General features: G+C 52.1%; 1 protein-coding gene across 2 annotated transcripts in view; it reads right to left on the bottom strand.

The window, feature by feature from the left end:
• Window positions 1-18,198, bottom strand: part of EML1 (EMAP like 1) — a 182,711-nt gene that overhangs the window by 60,588 nt on the left and 103,925 nt on the right. For both annotated transcript variants that reach the window (XM_004698803.2, XM_004698805.4), the window contains exons 3-4: window positions 14,009-14,141; window positions 3,760-3,894 (exon numbers count right to left, since the gene is read on the bottom strand). In XM_004698803.2, coding sequence (XP_004698860.2) covers window positions 3,760-3,894; window positions 14,009-14,141 — 268 coding nt within the window. The remainder of the gene's footprint in view (window positions 1-3,759; window positions 3,895-14,008; window positions 14,142-18,198) is intronic.

Genomic DNA, 18,198 nt, shown 5'->3' with positions numbered 1-18,198 from the left:
GTAACTCTTTATGAGAGTAGAAGGCCTCGTCTTTCTCCCAAGGAGCGGCTGGTGGTTGCGAACTGTTGACCCCCCTGTGCCCCCAACCTTGGAAGCAGCAGAAGTGAAGGAAAGAGCCCAGCACCAATGGAGGACCCCGTTCCAGAGCAATGTGTGAAGCGGAGGAGGCCAAGACCAGAGACACCAAGATGGTGGCCAGGGGACTATGGGACAGAGCCAGAGAAGCCCTGCTGAGACGACAGGGCTGTGGGCCAGGGTGACCGGAGGGCTTCCTGGTCTAGGAAGGAGAAGCCCTGGGTGACGTCTGAAAGGCTGGAGACCGGAGAGAGATGTGGTGCTGGCAGAGGAGAGGTGTGGCTATGGACCATTGGCTGAATCTTTTCTGGTTACGAATCCAGACTTGTGGTCGCCGGTTAACTTCCCCACCATCCCCTGACTGTGAGCACTGTCTGGGAGTGCTGTGGGACCACGGCAGGGAATGACGGTGTCCCCAGCAGAGAAGTGAAATGCTGGGAAGGAAGGGCTGGTGTCGGAACAAGGTAAAGGAATGGGGTGTGCAGGAGGCCTGCCTAACCCCTGCCACACACACACACACACACACACACACACACACACACACACACACACACCATTTATTACAGCATGCAAACAATAGGAATTCCAGAACCTTTCCTGTGCTCGCGTGAAACCTGCATGTAGACCGAGAAGCAGTCACTTGGACCGAACAAGGGAGTACTGCGTGGCTGAAATTCAGAAAAGTATGAATCAGGGTTGTGCCCTTTCGGTCTGTACTCTGAACAAATAATCCGAGCAGCTGGAACATCCAATGCGAAAGATGGCAGGAACACGCGAGACCTGCGATGTGCACGGGGCAGAGCCTTGCTTGCTGAGAGGGCAGAGGCCCTGAAGGGCTTCCTGAAGAAGGTCAAAGACTGCAGCCTGCAGTCGGCCTGGCATCTGACACAAAGAAAAACGACGCCCCTCAAGAGTTGCCCAGTCAGCACCGTCCTGATAGCAAAGGAATGAATGAGACGTTGAAGTGAAAGTCTTACATCCTTAGCCTCTTCTTTGCTTGGAACCACAATCGATGGCCTTGGAAACAGCAGTCAAGCTGCCAAAGGATGTATTGCCCGGGGCAGATCTGCATCAAAGACCTCTTTCGTGTGCACAGAGTCTGTTTTGAGGACTTGGGTGCACCAGAGCCAAGTGACGGCATTTGGGGGTTTTGTTGCCCCATGGGTACCTCAAAGTTGGACAGCGAGTAAGGGAGACTGAAGAATGTATGCCTCTGAGTTACGGTGCCGGGGAGCACTTGATTACACACGGAGAAGGGAGTGTGGCAAGACTGCGTCTTGTTGTCGATAGATGCCATGGAGTCAGCTCTGACCCACGGCGACCCCATGCACGGCAGAATGAAACACCGCCCGGTCCTGCGCCGTCCTCACATGGGCCCTGTGCCCGAGCCCGTTGTTGCAGCCACAGTGTCCGTCCATCTCCTGGAGGGCTTCCTCCTCTTGCTTCGGTACTTTTATTACTAGGAGAGACCAGTCCCTGGAGAAGGACATCACGCTTGGTACAGCAGAGGGTCAGAGAGAAGAAGAAAGGGCCTCAATGAGACGGGGACTGACACGTGGCTGTGACCCTGGACTCAAGCAAGCCACAGCGGGGAGGGCAGTGTGGGGCCAGGCCGTGCTGCGTTCTGCCGCACAAGGGCCGCAGTGAGTCAGCCTCGGCTCACCAGCACCTCACAGCAACCGTGCGAAGACCAGCACTTAGCTCGGAAGTGGACATGCTTAGCTGCTTTAATTATTTTTAGAAAATGGTTACTACATTCTCCCAGTCCCTGACTACCAAATCATAATTTCCTGCTGTGCTATTAAAAAGAAAGAAAAAGACCAAACCCAGTCTCTTCCTAACTATCTTTTATGGAAATATTTACCCGGCACATTGGCCAAAGCCCTAGGAATTAAAAGATGAAACAGATCTGGAGTTTGCACAATGCAAATTCTTTTCTGGTAATTCTTAATAAAAATCAGATGGTCCACGGAAAGGGGCCAAGTTGTTCAGCACGGCCAAGGTCTAGCTATTTCAGGTCAGCTTGCAAAGCTGACTCCCAAGGCAGACAACCCCAGAGGGTGTGCAGCCTCATTCCCCGACCCCCATCCTCTTGCTGTTGCAACCACTTAGCCTTATGGTTGGGGAATTAGCACCCAATTAGCATAATCTTTGGATAAGAAGTATTAAGAGTCTCGGGCAGAATAAGATAGAATCTCACGTCAACAGTCTTGAAATTGCTAACCGACCATGGACTTGGCCTGCTATAGTGGCATCTTTTTTATCTTCCTTTTCTTCTTTTTCTATAGAGGATATCTTTTGAGAAAAAAATCTGAAATGGAGTTTAAGTTTCTTTTACAGGACTGAATGGAAAGGGCTTACCGACTTGGAGTTTTTACAGCCCGTGGGTTAGAATCAATTGCATTATGACTAAGCCTGCTCCTTACAAGAACGTTGGGAAAAAAGAAAATGCTGCTTAGCCTGGGAACTGGAAATTCCATTGCAAACCTTAGAATGTGCACAGAAAATAACACACATTGGTGGGGAGGTATGCATAGAGAGGTACAATAAAGTCAACTGATCGTAGGCACAGAATAATTCTTTAACCATTGAGATGGTAACAAGAAACAAGCTATTTAAATGCCACCACTTCTATTTCGCTAACATGCTTTTGTCCTCTGGTGGGGTAGTGGTTATGCATTGGGCTGTGATCCTCAAGGTCTGAAATTCAAACCCCCCAGTTATTATTCCTTGGGAGAAAGACAAGCCTCTCTACAGCTATAAAGAGCTTGTGGTAGTTACTTAATCTGGTGTCAACTGGTGGAGGGGTGGAGTCTAGCCTGTCACTCAGGTTGCAGCTTATGACCTCATTTGGAGGCACTAAGGAGAAATAGTTCACTGGAGGTGGGACACACAGCTGCTCCCAGCAAGACATTACTAACTATGAGCCTGATGGAGCCGGAACTTGGAGCTGGAGGAGCCACGTGGAGAGCACTGCCCGTGCCGAGATGCTTCCACAGCCACTGGATCCACAAGACTTTCCACCCACTGGCCAGTGATCGTCCTGCATTTGGCATCATTACATGTGTTGCATGAGTCTAAAGAGGAATTTATAGTTGGTATCGGATATATGGGCTAATATTCGATTTATGGACTTGATCTGGACTGGGCTGGGATGTTTTCTCCATATTCAATTGATCTTGTATATAAAACTCTTTCTTACACACATATGAGTCTCCCTGGATTTGTTTCTCTGGTCTACCCAGAGTAACAGAGAGCTACAGTCTTGGAAACCCTCAACAGGGCAGTTCCACCCTGTCCTAAGGGTCACCGTGCAATGAAAGTGAGTTTAGAGAGTGAGTTTATCGACCACGTTAATATTTATTAAATTGGTTACGCCCTGATGCTCCTAGGTGCCAGTAGGAGTTGGAACCAATTCAACAGCACCTAACAACACAACATCCACACCTCCCTTGGAATCACCCAGCACTCAAGACCCAAGGGGCAGGCACAGGAAAGCCAGATGAAGGACGCACAGGGGGAAGTAGGCTGTGCCTTGGTGGGGTTGGCAGTCAAGGTCACAAAACAAAGTCTATCAACTGTGGAAAAGGGAAAGCAAGTTTGCTTGGCAAACATTCACCTAAACCACAGTCAAAGGCCAGACAAGTAAATGTGGAAACAGCCCGGGGTCCAGCCATCCCTTACCTTTCACTGTTCTTTTTGCCGCTGGAAGAACTGCTGGTGGAGCCCGTCCGGTTCCGGTTTCCTTTGGAGTCTCCGTAGCTCTCCCTTCGACCACCGGGGGAGACTCTCTCCGAAGAGCTGGTCCTTTTGATGGTACTACGGATGGGATGTAAAGGACAACGAAACCCTTAAATTTCATGGTTTTATTTTATAGTTAACTGCAATGACAGAGGCTGGCTCTCAAATCTCAACTCTAGAGACCAGACCCTTTATCTGGACGCGACTTGGCAGTCAGGGCCTCTGGTGGCTGCTGTTATATCCGTGGCAACTAGAAAAGCTCACAGCTGTGGAGGAGCCTGATCGTGAGGTCCTTACCACACCATGTGAGAAGAATAATGGTGCTTCAGGAATACTGAAAGTGCCAGGGACTGCCAAGAGAACAAAGTGCAGCCAGAAGGCTCCTTAGAAGCAAGGACGAGGAGACGCCATCTCAGGTCCTTTGAGCACGTCCTCAGGAGAGACCAGGCCCTAGAGAAGGGTACCGCACTTGGTAAAGAAGAGGGGCAGTAGAAACAGAGGAAGAGCAGATGGACTGACACCGTGGCGGCAATGATGGGCTTGAACATAACAACAGGTGTGAGGCTGGCACTGGGCCGGGCGGTGTTACATTCTGTTGAGCACAGGGTGGGTGGCTTTGAGTCAGAACCAACTGCAGGGCACCTAACGACGACAACATGTGTGAGCATCGGGGCCACAGGAAGCCTTCCCTGCCCTTGACAAAGCTTCCGTTGAGAGCAGTGGTTCTCAGCCAGTGGCCATTTCGTCCTGGGGGACATTGGACAATGTCTAGTGGCAGGTTGGGTTGTCATTCTGGGAGACGTTCCCCAAGAACTCATCGCCAGTGAGTTGATGCCAACTCACAGTGACCCTGCAGAGCAGAGTAGAACTGTTCCTGTGAGTTTCTGAGACTGTCACTCTTTGCAGGAGTGGAAAGCCCCATCTTTCTCCCACGGAGCAGATGGGGGTTTCGAACTGCAGACCTTGATGTTAGCAGTCAAACTGGTAACCACTATGCCACCAGAGCGGTTAGGTTAAGGAGTCCAACTCCTAGTGACTCCATGTGCCACACAGCCCAACTCTGCCTGGGTAAGGGGCAGCTTCAACCCAGCTGCTGTCCCTCCCATACATCTCAGTGCAGGGCTTCTTCTCTGGCGACAACCCAGCAAGCATGAGGTCCTTCTCCAGGGACTGGGGAGAGGCCAGGGGTATTGCTGCAACACGCCCCAGTGCCTAGCACAGCCCCCACCACAAAGAATTATCCAACCTACAATGTTAGCATCCATGCTGAGATGGAAGAGCCTTGGTCTAAAGCAATGGTTCTCAACCTGTGGGTCGCGACCCCTGGGGGGGGTGTCAAACGACCATTTCACAGGGGCCGCCCAATTAATAATAGTAGCAAAATGACAGTTATGAAGTAGCAATGAAAATAAATTTATGGTTGGGGGTCACCACAAGAACTGTATGAAAGGGCCGTGGCATTGAGACGGTTGAGAACCACTGGTCCAAAGGCTCATCACGTAGAAGCAGCACAATTAGAAGGCGACATGCGATGGCAGATACGCCGCCATATGTAAAGTGCCTTCCGTCTGTGGCCCCGTCCACGTGGGGCTTAACTTGCTCCTGTCCAACAGGAGAGAGGAGGGGAGAGGGCTGGAAGGCCCTGGGGGACGCTTCCTGTGGACTGTGTTTCTGCACAGAGCAAAGGAAAGGCTGGAGTGTGCAGCCATGACGCAGCAGGGAAGCGCCTGCTGGGCAGAGGGCGAGCCACAGGCATGCGTCTGAATCCGAGGCGGGGAAGGCGTGCAGGGTCAAGGCATCTTTTTACAGTATGTAACTGCCGTGTAGCTTATCCCAGGACACTTATACATTGGATCTTCGCCATGAGGGCATGCATTGAGAGGTCCTATCTCATTTATCATCTTTGCAAAGAAGCTGTGGGGTGTTGATTGAACGAACGAATGAATAGATGGGTGGAAGTATCACAAGAAAGGACAAGGGTTGCTTTCACTTGGAGGGGTGGGTAGGCAGTGGCCGCCCCAGGCTGGGCCTCTGGGAGAGGGACAGAGCAGGGACAGAGCAGGGACACATGGAGGTGGGCTGAGCAGGCAGGGCATGCAGTGGGTGGGGGTGGATATAAGTCCGCGACTTGGGAGCCAGCCTGGGCCAAGAACTATCCACCTGGTGGTCACTGAAAGGGAGGGGAGAAGATGACCCTGGAGCACTCATTTATAAAGACAAGTGTAATGGGGAAACGGCCCCAGGAGGCCGAGGGAGCAGAGGCACCAGGAGCGAGAGAGAGGAGGGGGATGAGGAAGCAGGCTTGGCAGCTCGGAAGTGTCTTCCGTGAGGGGGAGCTCACATCCAGTCAGGAGTGAAGGGGAGCTGAGGGTCCACAGCAGCAAGGCGGAATGTCCCCATGCCCATCTCTAAGCCGGGACAAGCCCCCTTCTCCTCAGGAGGATGAGGAAGTCTCACCCAGGGACTCCAGTCTCTGTATGCTGCTCTGCCTCAGTAATCGCCCACCCTCTTGCCCCAATGCTGGTCTGGTCTTTCTGTCGCCCAGATGCCAGGCTGTATTCCCTGCCTCTCTAAGTATCCATTCAAAAATGGCAGGGCGGGTTGGCTCTTGAAAAACCACCTCTGCTCACCGCTACAGGGGCAGTGTGAGGCGCAAACACCCAGCGAGTGACCGTCGTCGGAACAACAGCGATTTCTGTTGTCCCATGCACATCTGTCGTCTGTGCCGCACTGAGGACACGCTGGGCTTACACCAGAACTTTACCACTGCCACCCCACAGGTCGCTTCGAGGTCAGAATGTGAATATTTAGAATGCTCAATTTGGGGGTCAGGAAATTACAGATCTTAAGAGAGTATTGCATTTCTGAAAGTTGGGACATCCAGCCCAGAAGGCAGGGGTTTTGTTTGGGGTTTGGAGGCACAGGGGTTCCTCATTGGACTGCTTACCACAAGGTCGGCAGTTCTAAACCACCAGTCACTCCTCAGGTTTACCGTCTCAGAAACCCAGTCGGGCAGTTCTATTCTGTCCAACAGGGTCCTCTGAGTCGGAGTCGTTTTGTTGTTGTTGCTTGGGGTGGGCAGTTAACGTATGTATGCAGACTGTTAGCGCGAGTTCAGACTTCACAAACAGGAGGCAGAGAGTAGGACTGCCGTGTTAGGGGGAGGGGGACGACCCGAGAGAGGGCTAGGTTACACACACACATCAGAGGGCCCTCACCTGGGTGCTGGCCTGGGCGATTTGCATGCATTGAGAAGGCTCACAGACCGGTTTAATCTACACGCCAGAGACAAGCAAGCGAAGCCGAAGAAAAAACAAAGCAGAAAACAACCGTGAGTGCAGTAATAAAGGCGTAGGGAAATATTGTGATAAGCGTCAACAGACACACACCACCCAGCAGCAGGGAAAGGCGCTTTGGTTTGCATATATGTAAACGTGGAAACATTCCATCAGCACCCTTCATGACATCTGCCACTCGCGATCGCATGGAAACGTTAAGGTTAAAAAAAAAAAATTACCCTAGTTGCTCTAAGAAGCCCTACTGGTGTAATGGGTTAAGTGCCGGGGTGCAACTCGTAAACCTGGATCCAGCAGCCGCACTACGGAGAGAGACGGGAGGCCTGCCGGTGCCAGAAAGAGTTACAGCCTCAGAAACCCAGGAGGCAGGGCTGCTTTGTCCTACAGGGCGACTTGATAGCAGTGTTCTGCTTTGTTTTTTATTGTCGTCTACACGGGGGTTGGGGGCCAGGCATGTTCCTTTCCAGGGTGGAGAGCTCTTAGGGATGAAAGAGGATTTGCCGGGACTCCACTTGAGGCACAGAAGATCAGGCCGAGGGATAAGAAATTCACGTGAGGAGAACAATACTGGTGGGAGGCCGGCTCACCAAAATGTCAGGGAATATTCTACATGGCTGTGCCTGCAGGGGCGTCGGCGCAGCAGGGCTCTGCGTTTTGAAAGTGGTGGAAGGAGTGGCTGGGGGGACACTGAGAGGCCCTGTGGGCGGTTCTACGCCACCAGCCACACTGCCCTCTGCTCTGTGGAAGAGGCACAGCCTCGGAGACCCCGCGTGGGTTTGCTGCCAGTCTGAATCCGCTCTGTGGCCGTGGGGGAGCCCAGTGGAGCCTCTGCGATCACTACATTCCCTACTGCCTCCCTCCTCCTGCTCCCCGCCCTCACTCCCCAACCACAGCGCTTCCCGGCCTGAAAAAGACAGTGGTCGTTGCGTTTCCTGTTTGCAGGTGTGAGGGAGGGCTATGGAGGTGGCACGTGGGTGGCTGCCTTCAGTGGATTCTGGCTCGTGGCGACTTCACACGTCTGCCGCCCCTGCCCCCGGTGACCAGGGGGGCCACTGTCTTGCTTCTGATGGCTGAACAGCGAGCCTACACGTGCCGTAGCGCGGGACGATGCCTGCCTTTCACCGTGGGAGTTGGAATCGAGCTTACTCCTTTTCTGACACTGCCCCTGAAGACCGAAACTTTGGGCAGACAGACGCCTGGGCACAGCTCTCAGGCAGGGTCAGCTGTGTTTTTCCGGGCGATTCTATTGTGACTGACAGGGCCATCAAACGAAGGCTCACTTGACAAACATGGGGCAGGCAGCCGTGACGTCTGGGCACTCGGCCGGGCGTTGGGGAACCCAGGACAGGAAGTGGCACCGCTCTGCTGGAGTGTCCCTGTGACCTAAGAATCCAACGAAGCACTGTCCCATCCTTCACTGCCTAAAAGAATGAGGCCTCTCTTTTTTTTTGGCCAAAGGGAGTCATTTCCGGAAGGCTGGTGGCCTGAGAAAACCCGGGACCAGCCGAGCCCAGAGGGCAGACTCATTACTTTCAGTAAAGGGATGGGCACCAAGCAAGCGGCCTTGCTCTGCTCGGCGGGCAGTACTTCACTGTCTAGTTTGCTAGTGAGCACGGACTCGCCTCATGAGACTTCTGTTTCCATGGATGTGGACAAGAGAGAGCTGTGTTAGAAATAATCTTGAATAAAAACATATTGTCCAGGCCGCCCGCGGGTCCCTGGCCCTGGAATAGAGCTGTGTGCACTAGCCCCAGACGACGGCACAAACGACAGACGCTGTCTTTCCCACAACGGGGACTGCTTTCCTGAGGTCCCATGGGCTGTGTGCGGGGGCAGGGGCTACGTGCCGCTCCCTCATCTCATGCTGGCTGCGAGCACTTCTATGGAAAGCTCCTTGTGGACCAGTCTTGTCCTTTGATGTCCCTCGCCTGGCGCTGCCCTATTGGACGCTCCCCTCCTGGGCGGGGGCACCAACCCCAGTCTCACTCAGGAGCCTGCAGAGACCTTGTGCTGTTGTCCAGGCGGCGCCCAGGGAGCAAGGTGTGACCTACCTGGCCTTCCCCAGATTTCCTGCTGCTTTTCCCAGGGATTCCAAACCAAGCCCCTAATCCAAGTCTTAATTGGCCACCCAAAGGACAGACACTGGTGGTTGGAAAATTTCCAAATAGGATTTTTTTTTTTCCCCTTTTAGTCCCCTCTTAAGCACCAGGCTGAAACGAAAACCAACAGCCGGCCCTCCCAGCCACACATGCTCCTGCTGGGCTAGCCTTGCTTGCCAACTCACAACACTCCACCCCACCCCCCACTGCAAACTTGCTTGCAATGGGGGTGGGGCTGGGGAGCTATTCCAAATGCCATCAGGGCTCCAGTGGCTATGAGTGGGCTGCTAACCATAAGGTCAGCAGTTCAAAACCACCAGGCACCCCTGGCAGGGAGAGAGACGGGCCTTTCTACTCCGTGGAAGAATGACAGTCTCAGAAACCCAGAGAGGCAGTGCTACGCTGCCCTGTGGCAGGGAGGGTGAGGTTTGCATGTTTGATTCCGAATGCCTCGCCTGCTTATTTCTGTACAGATTTTGTCTGAGCGGGACAACTTGGTACGGCTTCTCGCTGCCCCGGCTTCCAAATGGATGGAAAGTCAGAGAGAACAAAATTAATGAATCAGTCTACCTTGACACAGGAAGCCAGCAAGAGTCCTGGCATTCAGTGGAGTGAACCATGGGATCCTCATTCCATAGTTTATGAGATGGACCAACCTAACCCGCCCCGCCCCCCCAAAAAAACCCTCACTGCCATGGAGTCGATACCAACTTGTAGCGACCCTAAAGGACATGGTGGGGCTGTCCCTGTGAGTTTCCAAGACTCTAACTCCCCACAGGAGTAGAAAGCCTCCTCTTTCGCCCTCAGAGCATCTGGTGGTTTCAAACTGCTGACCTTGCAGTTAGCAGCCCAACGAGTCACCACTACACCACCAGGGCTCCTGACCAAACGGATTAATTTTAAATGACAAGGACATGTCTACAGAGTCCTTAGAATCTTTCTGGAAGGAAGCTGACTGACTGCACACCAGTTCAAGCATACACTTACATACAAGCGCCTCCATTGCCCTCAGTCGGTTTTGATTCACGCTGGCCCATAGGACAGAGAAGTACTGCCTCCACGCAGTTACTAGGCTGTCTTTTTAAGGGGACCCCAGGTGGCGCAACAGTTAAGTGCTTGCAGCTAAAGGAAAGGCTAGCACTTTGAATGCACTCAGTGGCTTTTCTGGGAAAGACCGGGCAGCCTGTCCTGTGATGATTACAGCCCAGAAAGCCCCATGGGGCACTTCCACCGTCTGCCAGAAATTTGACAAGACAGCACCACACGCCAACAAGAACAATCTTTCTGCCCCCGTCCCACCCCACGCCCCATGGCAGCTGGTGGGTTCAAACGGCTGACCTTTCAGTTCACAGCCAAGTGCTTAACTCATAGCGGCTCTAAGACAGAGCAGAACTGCCACTGTGTGTTTCCGCGGCTGTAAATGTTTACAAGGGCAGACAGCCTCGTCTTTGTCCCTCCAAGCGGATGATGCTGCCCAACTGCTGGCCTTGTGGTTAGCATACAACATGTGACCCTCTGCATCTCTCTCTCTTTCACACACACACACACACACACACACACACACACACACACACACACACCCCGACAGCTCCCTGCTCACTCACTGCCATCGAGTCAGTTCTGACTCAGCCTATGGGACAGGGTAGAACTGCCCTATGGGTTTCTGAGATTGGTACTACTTATGGGTGTAAACAGCCTCATCTTTCTCTCGCGGAGTGGCTGGTGGTTTCGAACTGCCGACCTTGTTCATCGCAGTCCGACGTGTAACCGCTCTGCAATGGCCACTACCAAGAATTTTCCTCCCCTCCCTCCTCTTCCTTTCTCTCTCTCTTTTTCCTGTCTCTTTCACTTGATAACACCGATGAGTGTCACCACCACCCCTGAGCCCTTTCCAGACTGACTGGACATGGGGCAGGAGACCCAGGGCTCTGCTCCCAGAACAGGGCCTGGTTCTTGACCCAGAGCCCAGCCCTGCTGTCTGCTGTCGCTGCTGCTGGGGCCGCTCAGAACCATACCGCTTCCAGTAAGTGTGCAGGTATGATGTGGTGGGCGATGGTGTGCCTCCAGGTGGTAAGGACACCTAATGCTTTGGGGTGGGGACACCGGGCCCACCTGGGACTCTGGGCAGACAGCAGCCCAGCCCAGTGAAGGGAGGGAGTGTGAAGCCAGAGGACTCACATGCCAGCCTGTGTCCCTCACTCCCATGGGGTCCTGGGGCCAGTGACTTTACTTCCCTGAGCCTCTGTTTCCTCCCTGGCAAAGTAGGGAAGTCATATCTACCCCAAAAGGTGGTGTAAGGAGCCCCGGTGCCGCTGTGGTTTGGCACCAGGCTGCTAACCACAAGGACGGTGGTTCAAACCCACCAGCTGCTAGGAAGGAGAAAGATAAGGCGACCCACTCAGATGTGCAGTTGAAACCGATTCGACGGCAGTGGACTTTTATCGAAGCTGTTTATTCATAAAAGACTGGAGATAACGGCATTGAGAAACGAAAACCCTGGTGCAAAACCTTGGGCTTCTATGTCTGCCCTCCCTGACTTGAGAGCCATTTGGAGAGGGAGCACCCACCACGCCTTCTACAGCCCAGCCTGACTCCTGCTGCTCCAGAGACCTCCCTTCGGAGCCACGGATCTTCCCAAATTCTAACTGTCATGCTAGGGACTGGTGCGGGGGTCGAGGAAGACCAAGGACAGCCGGTTAGGCACAGGGTGTGGCCGCCCAGAATCAAGGTTCCTGGGGCCCAAACACGGAGACGTCCATAAAACTGGGCAAGAGCGAGCCTGGCACGTGCTCTCAGCAGGAAGCAAAGGAGCACAGCTCACCCCCACGGGCGTGCTCCCACTCGCCTGTCTCCTTTTTGGCTCCGAACACAAGTTTTATATAAATTCCAAATACGCCCCGGTGTGAATTTTCTACATCATGCTCGCTGAACTGGAGGGGCAGGGGAGAAGAGGGCGGGCCCCCCACAAGATGGGCAGCCCCAGACTCTGCCAGAGTGGGCTCAGGCATAAGAGCTGTCGTGAGGATGGCGCAGGACCGGCCGGTGTTTCCTCTGTCGTCTATCGGAACCGACCCGACAGCACTTCCTTTCAAAAGGAAGACTAGGAGCCCGTCTCTCGTTCACTCCTTCACGAACTGCTACCTGTGACAGGAATGTTTCCACAGTATCCAGCGGAAGACAGCTGAATTAAAGAAAAAAGATGGTCCAGGTGTCCTGCTGTCGATCAGAACCCGGGGGCTGTCTGGTGTAGATTAAGAATAAAAACGATCCACACAAGCATGGCACAGGTGTGAGAGGAGGCCAAGAATTCCATTTTGAAGCTCTAAAGAGCCGGAGAAACCAATTGTCTGAAGCAGTAAATGGAAATCCTTGGACTCTTAGCTCATGGGACGTGATGCAAACGCGTCCCCTGTGCAGATGCCCGGGAAATGCTCATGCCACGTCACAGCCCAGCACAGGGTCTGGTGGGTCCCCACTCTTGCCCGCTGCTGGGAACCCTCAAATCCCAAGTGTTAGCGCACCTGGGGCCATGGCATCATTGTGGAACAGCCGCCACGGACAAGGGGCAGAAGCATTTCTTTAAGGCTTTCTGCACAGCTAAGCATCTGGCATTTTATGCTCCACAGCCTGGTGGTGTAGTGGTTAAGCATTAGGCCGCTAACCGTAAGGTTAGCAGTTCAAAACCACCAGCTGCTCCTCAGGAGAAACACAAGGCTGCCTCCTCCCGTACAGAGGTACATTTTCAGAAACCCACAGAGGCAGTTCTGAGGCCCCGCAGGGTCATTACGAGTCTGAACCGACTCCACATGGCAGTGAGTTTTGTGGGTTGGAGACCCATGGCGTGTGAAATATAAGCTGCTGATAGGACAAGCGGGCATGGGTGGACTAGGATCCCACTGAGGGTGCAAGTTCAAGGCAGAGAGGTGTCTCCGTTTTCTACGTAACAGTTTCCGGCTGGGAAGGCCACTAGAATTTGGCTAGGTTCCAAGCATGGGCTTGGGATCAGGGCAGGCTCTGGTACACGGGTTAGGCTCCCATTTGCTTTGCCAAGAGAGACGTGTGGGCAAAACATGCACACGGAGTGCAAGTCCTTGACTGACGGGCTGCCCCCAAACCTCCAACCGATTCTCAGTCAAAAGTTAAGAAAAATTTCAAAAAGCAAAACAGCACACGGTGGTTTAGCCACTGAGATCTCAAAGACCCTTTTCTACTAAAGGCAAAAAAAAGAAGAAAAGTAGAAATACGCTTATATAACGTGTCATGGCAGCACGCCAAAACATTGGACTTTGGCCAAGATTCAGTGCCGACCAGTCATTGGAAAGTGCGTTTTATATACATGTATATACATGTATCTATGCACGCGTACATACACAAATATGCATGTTGAATTCATGTATATATAGATAAAATCTATGTATGTACAGATGTGGGAAACCAGTCATTGGAAATGTTTTATATACACATATACATACATATACATATTTACATGTGTATATACACAAATATGTACACCGAATACACGTACATATAGATAAAAATCTATGTGTGTACATATGTGGGAGGAAGTTGGAACGTTCTACTCCTATAAAGACTTACAGTCTTGGAAACCCACAGGGGCAGTTCTGACCCGCTAGCAGTGAGATGTACACCATGTATATGTGAAAGTAAACTGTATATATGGATATATACAAGAGGTATATTTAATATGCACACACGCATCTGTATATGAAAATAACACTGGTTTCCAAACCTGAGCTGGACCTGCTGCCAGCACCCTCTGCGGACAGCCGGGCCTACCTCTTGGTTGCAGGCATGGCCATCTCTCTCCTGGCCCCGGACGGGGAGGGCAGGGAGCCCGTGGATTTCTTTGGTAACACGGTGCCATTGTTGACAGTGGTTCTTAAAGGCAGGGTCTGCACCAGTGGCCTGGCTGTAAAAGAAGCAGAAAAGGACATTAGACATGGTGGAAGCAAGAAGGAAAAGACAAGCCACTGAGTGTGTGTGTGTGTGTGTGTGTGGGTGGGGTGTTTGCCAATCACACGCTGATGATTAAGTACAAAATAGACAAAGAACATTGACATTTTAATGGTTAAAAAAAAAAAGCAAACAACCCAATTGTGGCAGTTACATAATCCCCTGTCAACTTGGGAAGGGGTGGAGTCTAGTATGTCAATCAGGTCATAGCCAATCATGCCTCTGTGTGGGTGTGGCCTTCTCCTGAGGATTCTGGGAACTCCTGTCTTCCTCCCTGGAGGTGGGACACACTCTCTCTGCTTCGTATTCCTGATGACAAGCCACGTGGAGACACACTGATGGAGCCAGAGCCCTGGAGTTGGAGGAGACATGTGGAGACCCACACCAGCGCTGAGCTGCTTCCACAAGACTTTCACCCACTGGCCTGTGATCTTCCTGCATTCAGCATCATTGCATGTGTTGTAAGTCTGAAGGGGAATTTGGACTAGCATTCTCCACTGCATATCTGCACGTCGAAGTTGGACGTTGAATAGAGAAGACTGCAGAAGAACGGATGCATTTGAATTGTGGTGCTGGAGATCACTGAAAGTGCCCAGGACTGCTGAAAGAACAGACTAATCTGTCTTGGAAGAAATAAGCCCAAAGTGCTCCTTAGAGGCAAGGATGGGGAGACTTCCTCTTACATACTTTGGACATGGAAGAACCAGTCTCTGGAGAAGACAGCATGCTGGCAAAGTAGAGGGGCTGTGAAGGAGAGGAAGGCTCTCAAGGAGATGGATGGACACAGCAGCTGCATCATGGGTTCAAGCGTAGGAGCAGGTGTGAGGATGGCGCACCACTGGGCAGTGTTTCATTCTGTTGTGCACGGGGTTGCTATGGGTCGGAACCGACTCCACTTAGGCACCTACTAACAGCAGGTAATGCGGATAAAGCAGAGACTTCAATGAGCAACAATGTAACAGGACTGGTCATTTGTGGTGACAGATGATAACAAAGTTGCAGTTGAATTGGTTCTCAAGGACCCTGTTCACCACTGAACAAAACACAATGGCTGTTATGTTTAAGCCCACAGTTAACTGTCAACAATGTATCCCGACTGGCTCATTCAGGATGACCCATCATGTAAGATACTGACAGTAGGGGGGAAACAGGGTGCCGAGTATTAGAGAACGACTGCACTGTTCTCTCTCTCTGGTTTGTTTTTGTTTGACATTAGCTCGTTCCACCAAAGAACTGAAGTGGTAAAGTTGTTACTCACTGAGCTGCTAACAGCAAGGTAGGATGTTTCCGAACCCCTAGCCCTTCAGCAGGAGAAAGACGCCTTTCTACGCCTCTGAACAGTTACAGTTACTCCTGTAAACAGCTACGTGTCAGTAACTCCCAGGGGCAGTTCCACCCTGCCCTGCAGGGTCCCTATGAGTCGGCATTGACACGGTGGCAGTGAGTTTGGTTTGGTTGCTATTCTTGCAACGTTTCTGTACATCTAAAATCAATCTACAATCAAACACTTATCAAACATGCCAGCAGAGATGATTTTGTCCATCACAGAGTTATCATACTTTAGGGAAACCATGGGATGGCATATATCATTTTAAGAGTGGTTCTCATCTCCCTCCTCCTGCTTTTTGGAGTTTTTTTTCCCCCCTCCATTCAAGAAAACATGTATCAGCTTGGCTGGGCTGATGACCCTGTACTTGAGCAGTTATGAAGGGATGTGATCAGCCCCGTGATGTGATCAGACAACCAGGCTTAGGAGGATCAGTGTGGGACGTGACACCTTATTCAGTCACAATCCTGATCCGATGTCAGGGGGGTTCTCGGGTGTGTGGCTACGATCGCCTTTTTTCTTAAAAGGGAGAACAGAAGGTGAAGCAGGCAGACCAGAGGGACTTCCTACCATCGAGAAAGAACTACAAATGAAACACACCCTTAGGGCCCAGGATCCCTGGGCGGGGAAACTCCTAGATCCGGGCGAAGACTGATGACAAAGGACCTGCCCCCAGGTGTGACATCAGCCCCAGTAACAGACACAGGGTCCAGCCTTATCTCCCTTGCTCTTCCTGCCCAGCTTCCCCTCAGCACTGCTCCTTGGAATGTGCCTGCCAGCGTTCTCTGCAGGCTCTGTCCAGACCCATCTCCTTACAACCCTCATCTGAACATCGTCAGTCCTTCTAGCCTACTACTGTGCCAGGAGCAAACGGAACGATGAAAATCTTGATGGGAAATTATACAAAGAAAGAAAAAAAAAGGCGGAGGGAGATGAGGACCAGTCTTAAAATGTCAGGAAGGGCAAGATCGCTTGTGGCAGGATCCAGTCCTGCTCAGCCTTCTCGATGCACCCCAGGGCTTTTGTCGGCCGGCTCTCGAAGGGCTCGGTACCACCACCACCGATGCACTCACAGCCACACCAAGCTTCTTCCAAGTGCCTGTGTCCAAAACGCACCAGCCACCCGGAGGAGAGAGGTCGCCGCTTTTAAGGGCAAATTTGGGAAAGAAAATAAAACAAAACCGAAAAATACCTCCCATCTGAACACACACCAGGCCAGGCCACAAGGATGCCAGGCCACAAGCGAGTCTGCAGAGAAACCGTCTCAGACAAGTGATCTAAAACGAATCTGATCCGAGGGCTACTGGACACAGGGTGTCGGTGGGAAGAGGAATGTGTCCCCAGCTTCTGGACGGCACTGAGATGCGAGGCGATCTTGTGGTTTACAGGGTGTGTGTGTGACTGTGTGTGTGTGTGAAATGACTTTTCATTGTTTGGGGGGAGGGGGGGTTAGGGGGGGTGGCAAAATCCAGCCGCCTAGTGCTGAAAGGAGTATGACGAAGGAGATGGGAGGAGAAGGCATTCATTCTGAGGAGCCGTCGCAGGTCTGGCTCCCAGCTCCAGGGAGATTCCTTCCTTAAAGGGCAGGACTCTTGAGCCAGATAGGTCTGGACTCATTCCCATCTCAGACACCTCTGAGCTCTGGCCTGGGATAACTCAGCTGCGGCTCAGTGTGTAAAACCTCGCACAGCAGGGCTGCAGAGGGAGAGAAGAGGCAGCCTGAGGTTCCTCCCATGCTGCCTGGCACCCAGTGGGCACAGGAGAAGTGGGAGCTGTGACCCATGGCTACGTCCAGATTCCCAGCCAGGATGGAGAGACGTCGCCGTCAGAAGGGAGCATGTGTGGTAAAATAGAGGGGCAGCGACCCAGCAGAAGGGCCTCAATGAGATGGATGGACACCGTGGCTGCAACCAGGGGCTCAGACAAAACCAGTGAGGCTGGTGCAGGGCCGGGCAGTGTCCAGGGTTCCTGCGAGTCGGATCAGACTTGACAGCACCTGACAACAAGATGTGGGTCTGTGATCCACAAGACCAACAGTTTGAAACCTCTTCCAAGTTAAAACAATCCCATCTAGGGTTTCCAAGGCTGTAAATCTTTACCAGAGCTGACAGCCTCATTCTTCTCCTGAAGAGCTGGCTGGTGGTTTTGAACCGCAGCCCAATGATGAGTAATCATGACGCCACCAGGCTTCCTCCCTTTGAAAGCGCCCTTGCTCGTGTGTTATATTATCAAAAACCAAGAATGCTTCTTAAAAACAAGAAGCATCCTCCTAGACCAATGGTTCTCAACTTTCCTAATGCCACAACCCTTTGATATAGTTCCTCATGTTGTGGTGACCCCCCCAACCATAAAATTATTTTCATTGCTACTTCATAACTGTCATTTTGCTACTGTTATGAATCGGGCGACCCCTGTGAAAGGGCCGTTTGACCCCCAAAGGGGTCTTGACCCACAGGATGAGAACCGCTGCCCTAGACAATCTCCTCCTCCTCTCTCACCTTGAGAGGGGTCCCTCTTCACTCTTGGTTTTCCAAGCAAGCCATACGCATCTATGCTTAAAGTCCCCTCACCTGGAGAGGTCCCTCACCATCTCTTTTGAAGTGACCCTATGCTTAAACAAACCCTATGCTTAACTCTTTGCTGGTGTGTATGTGCGTGTGTGTAGAGAGAGAGAGAGAGAGAGAGA

This window comes from Echinops telfairi, unplaced genomic scaffold (genome assembly GCF_000313985.2).
Source record: "Echinops telfairi isolate 266 unplaced genomic scaffold, ASM31398v2 ScPeMD7_18;HRSCAF=68, whole genome shotgun sequence".
NCBI classification, from domain to species: Eukaryota; Metazoa; Chordata; class Mammalia; order Afrosoricida; family Tenrecidae; genus Echinops; species Echinops telfairi.
The sequence above is the reverse complement of the archived record's forward strand: the minus strand, read 5'-3'. Positions and strand labels throughout refer to the sequence as shown.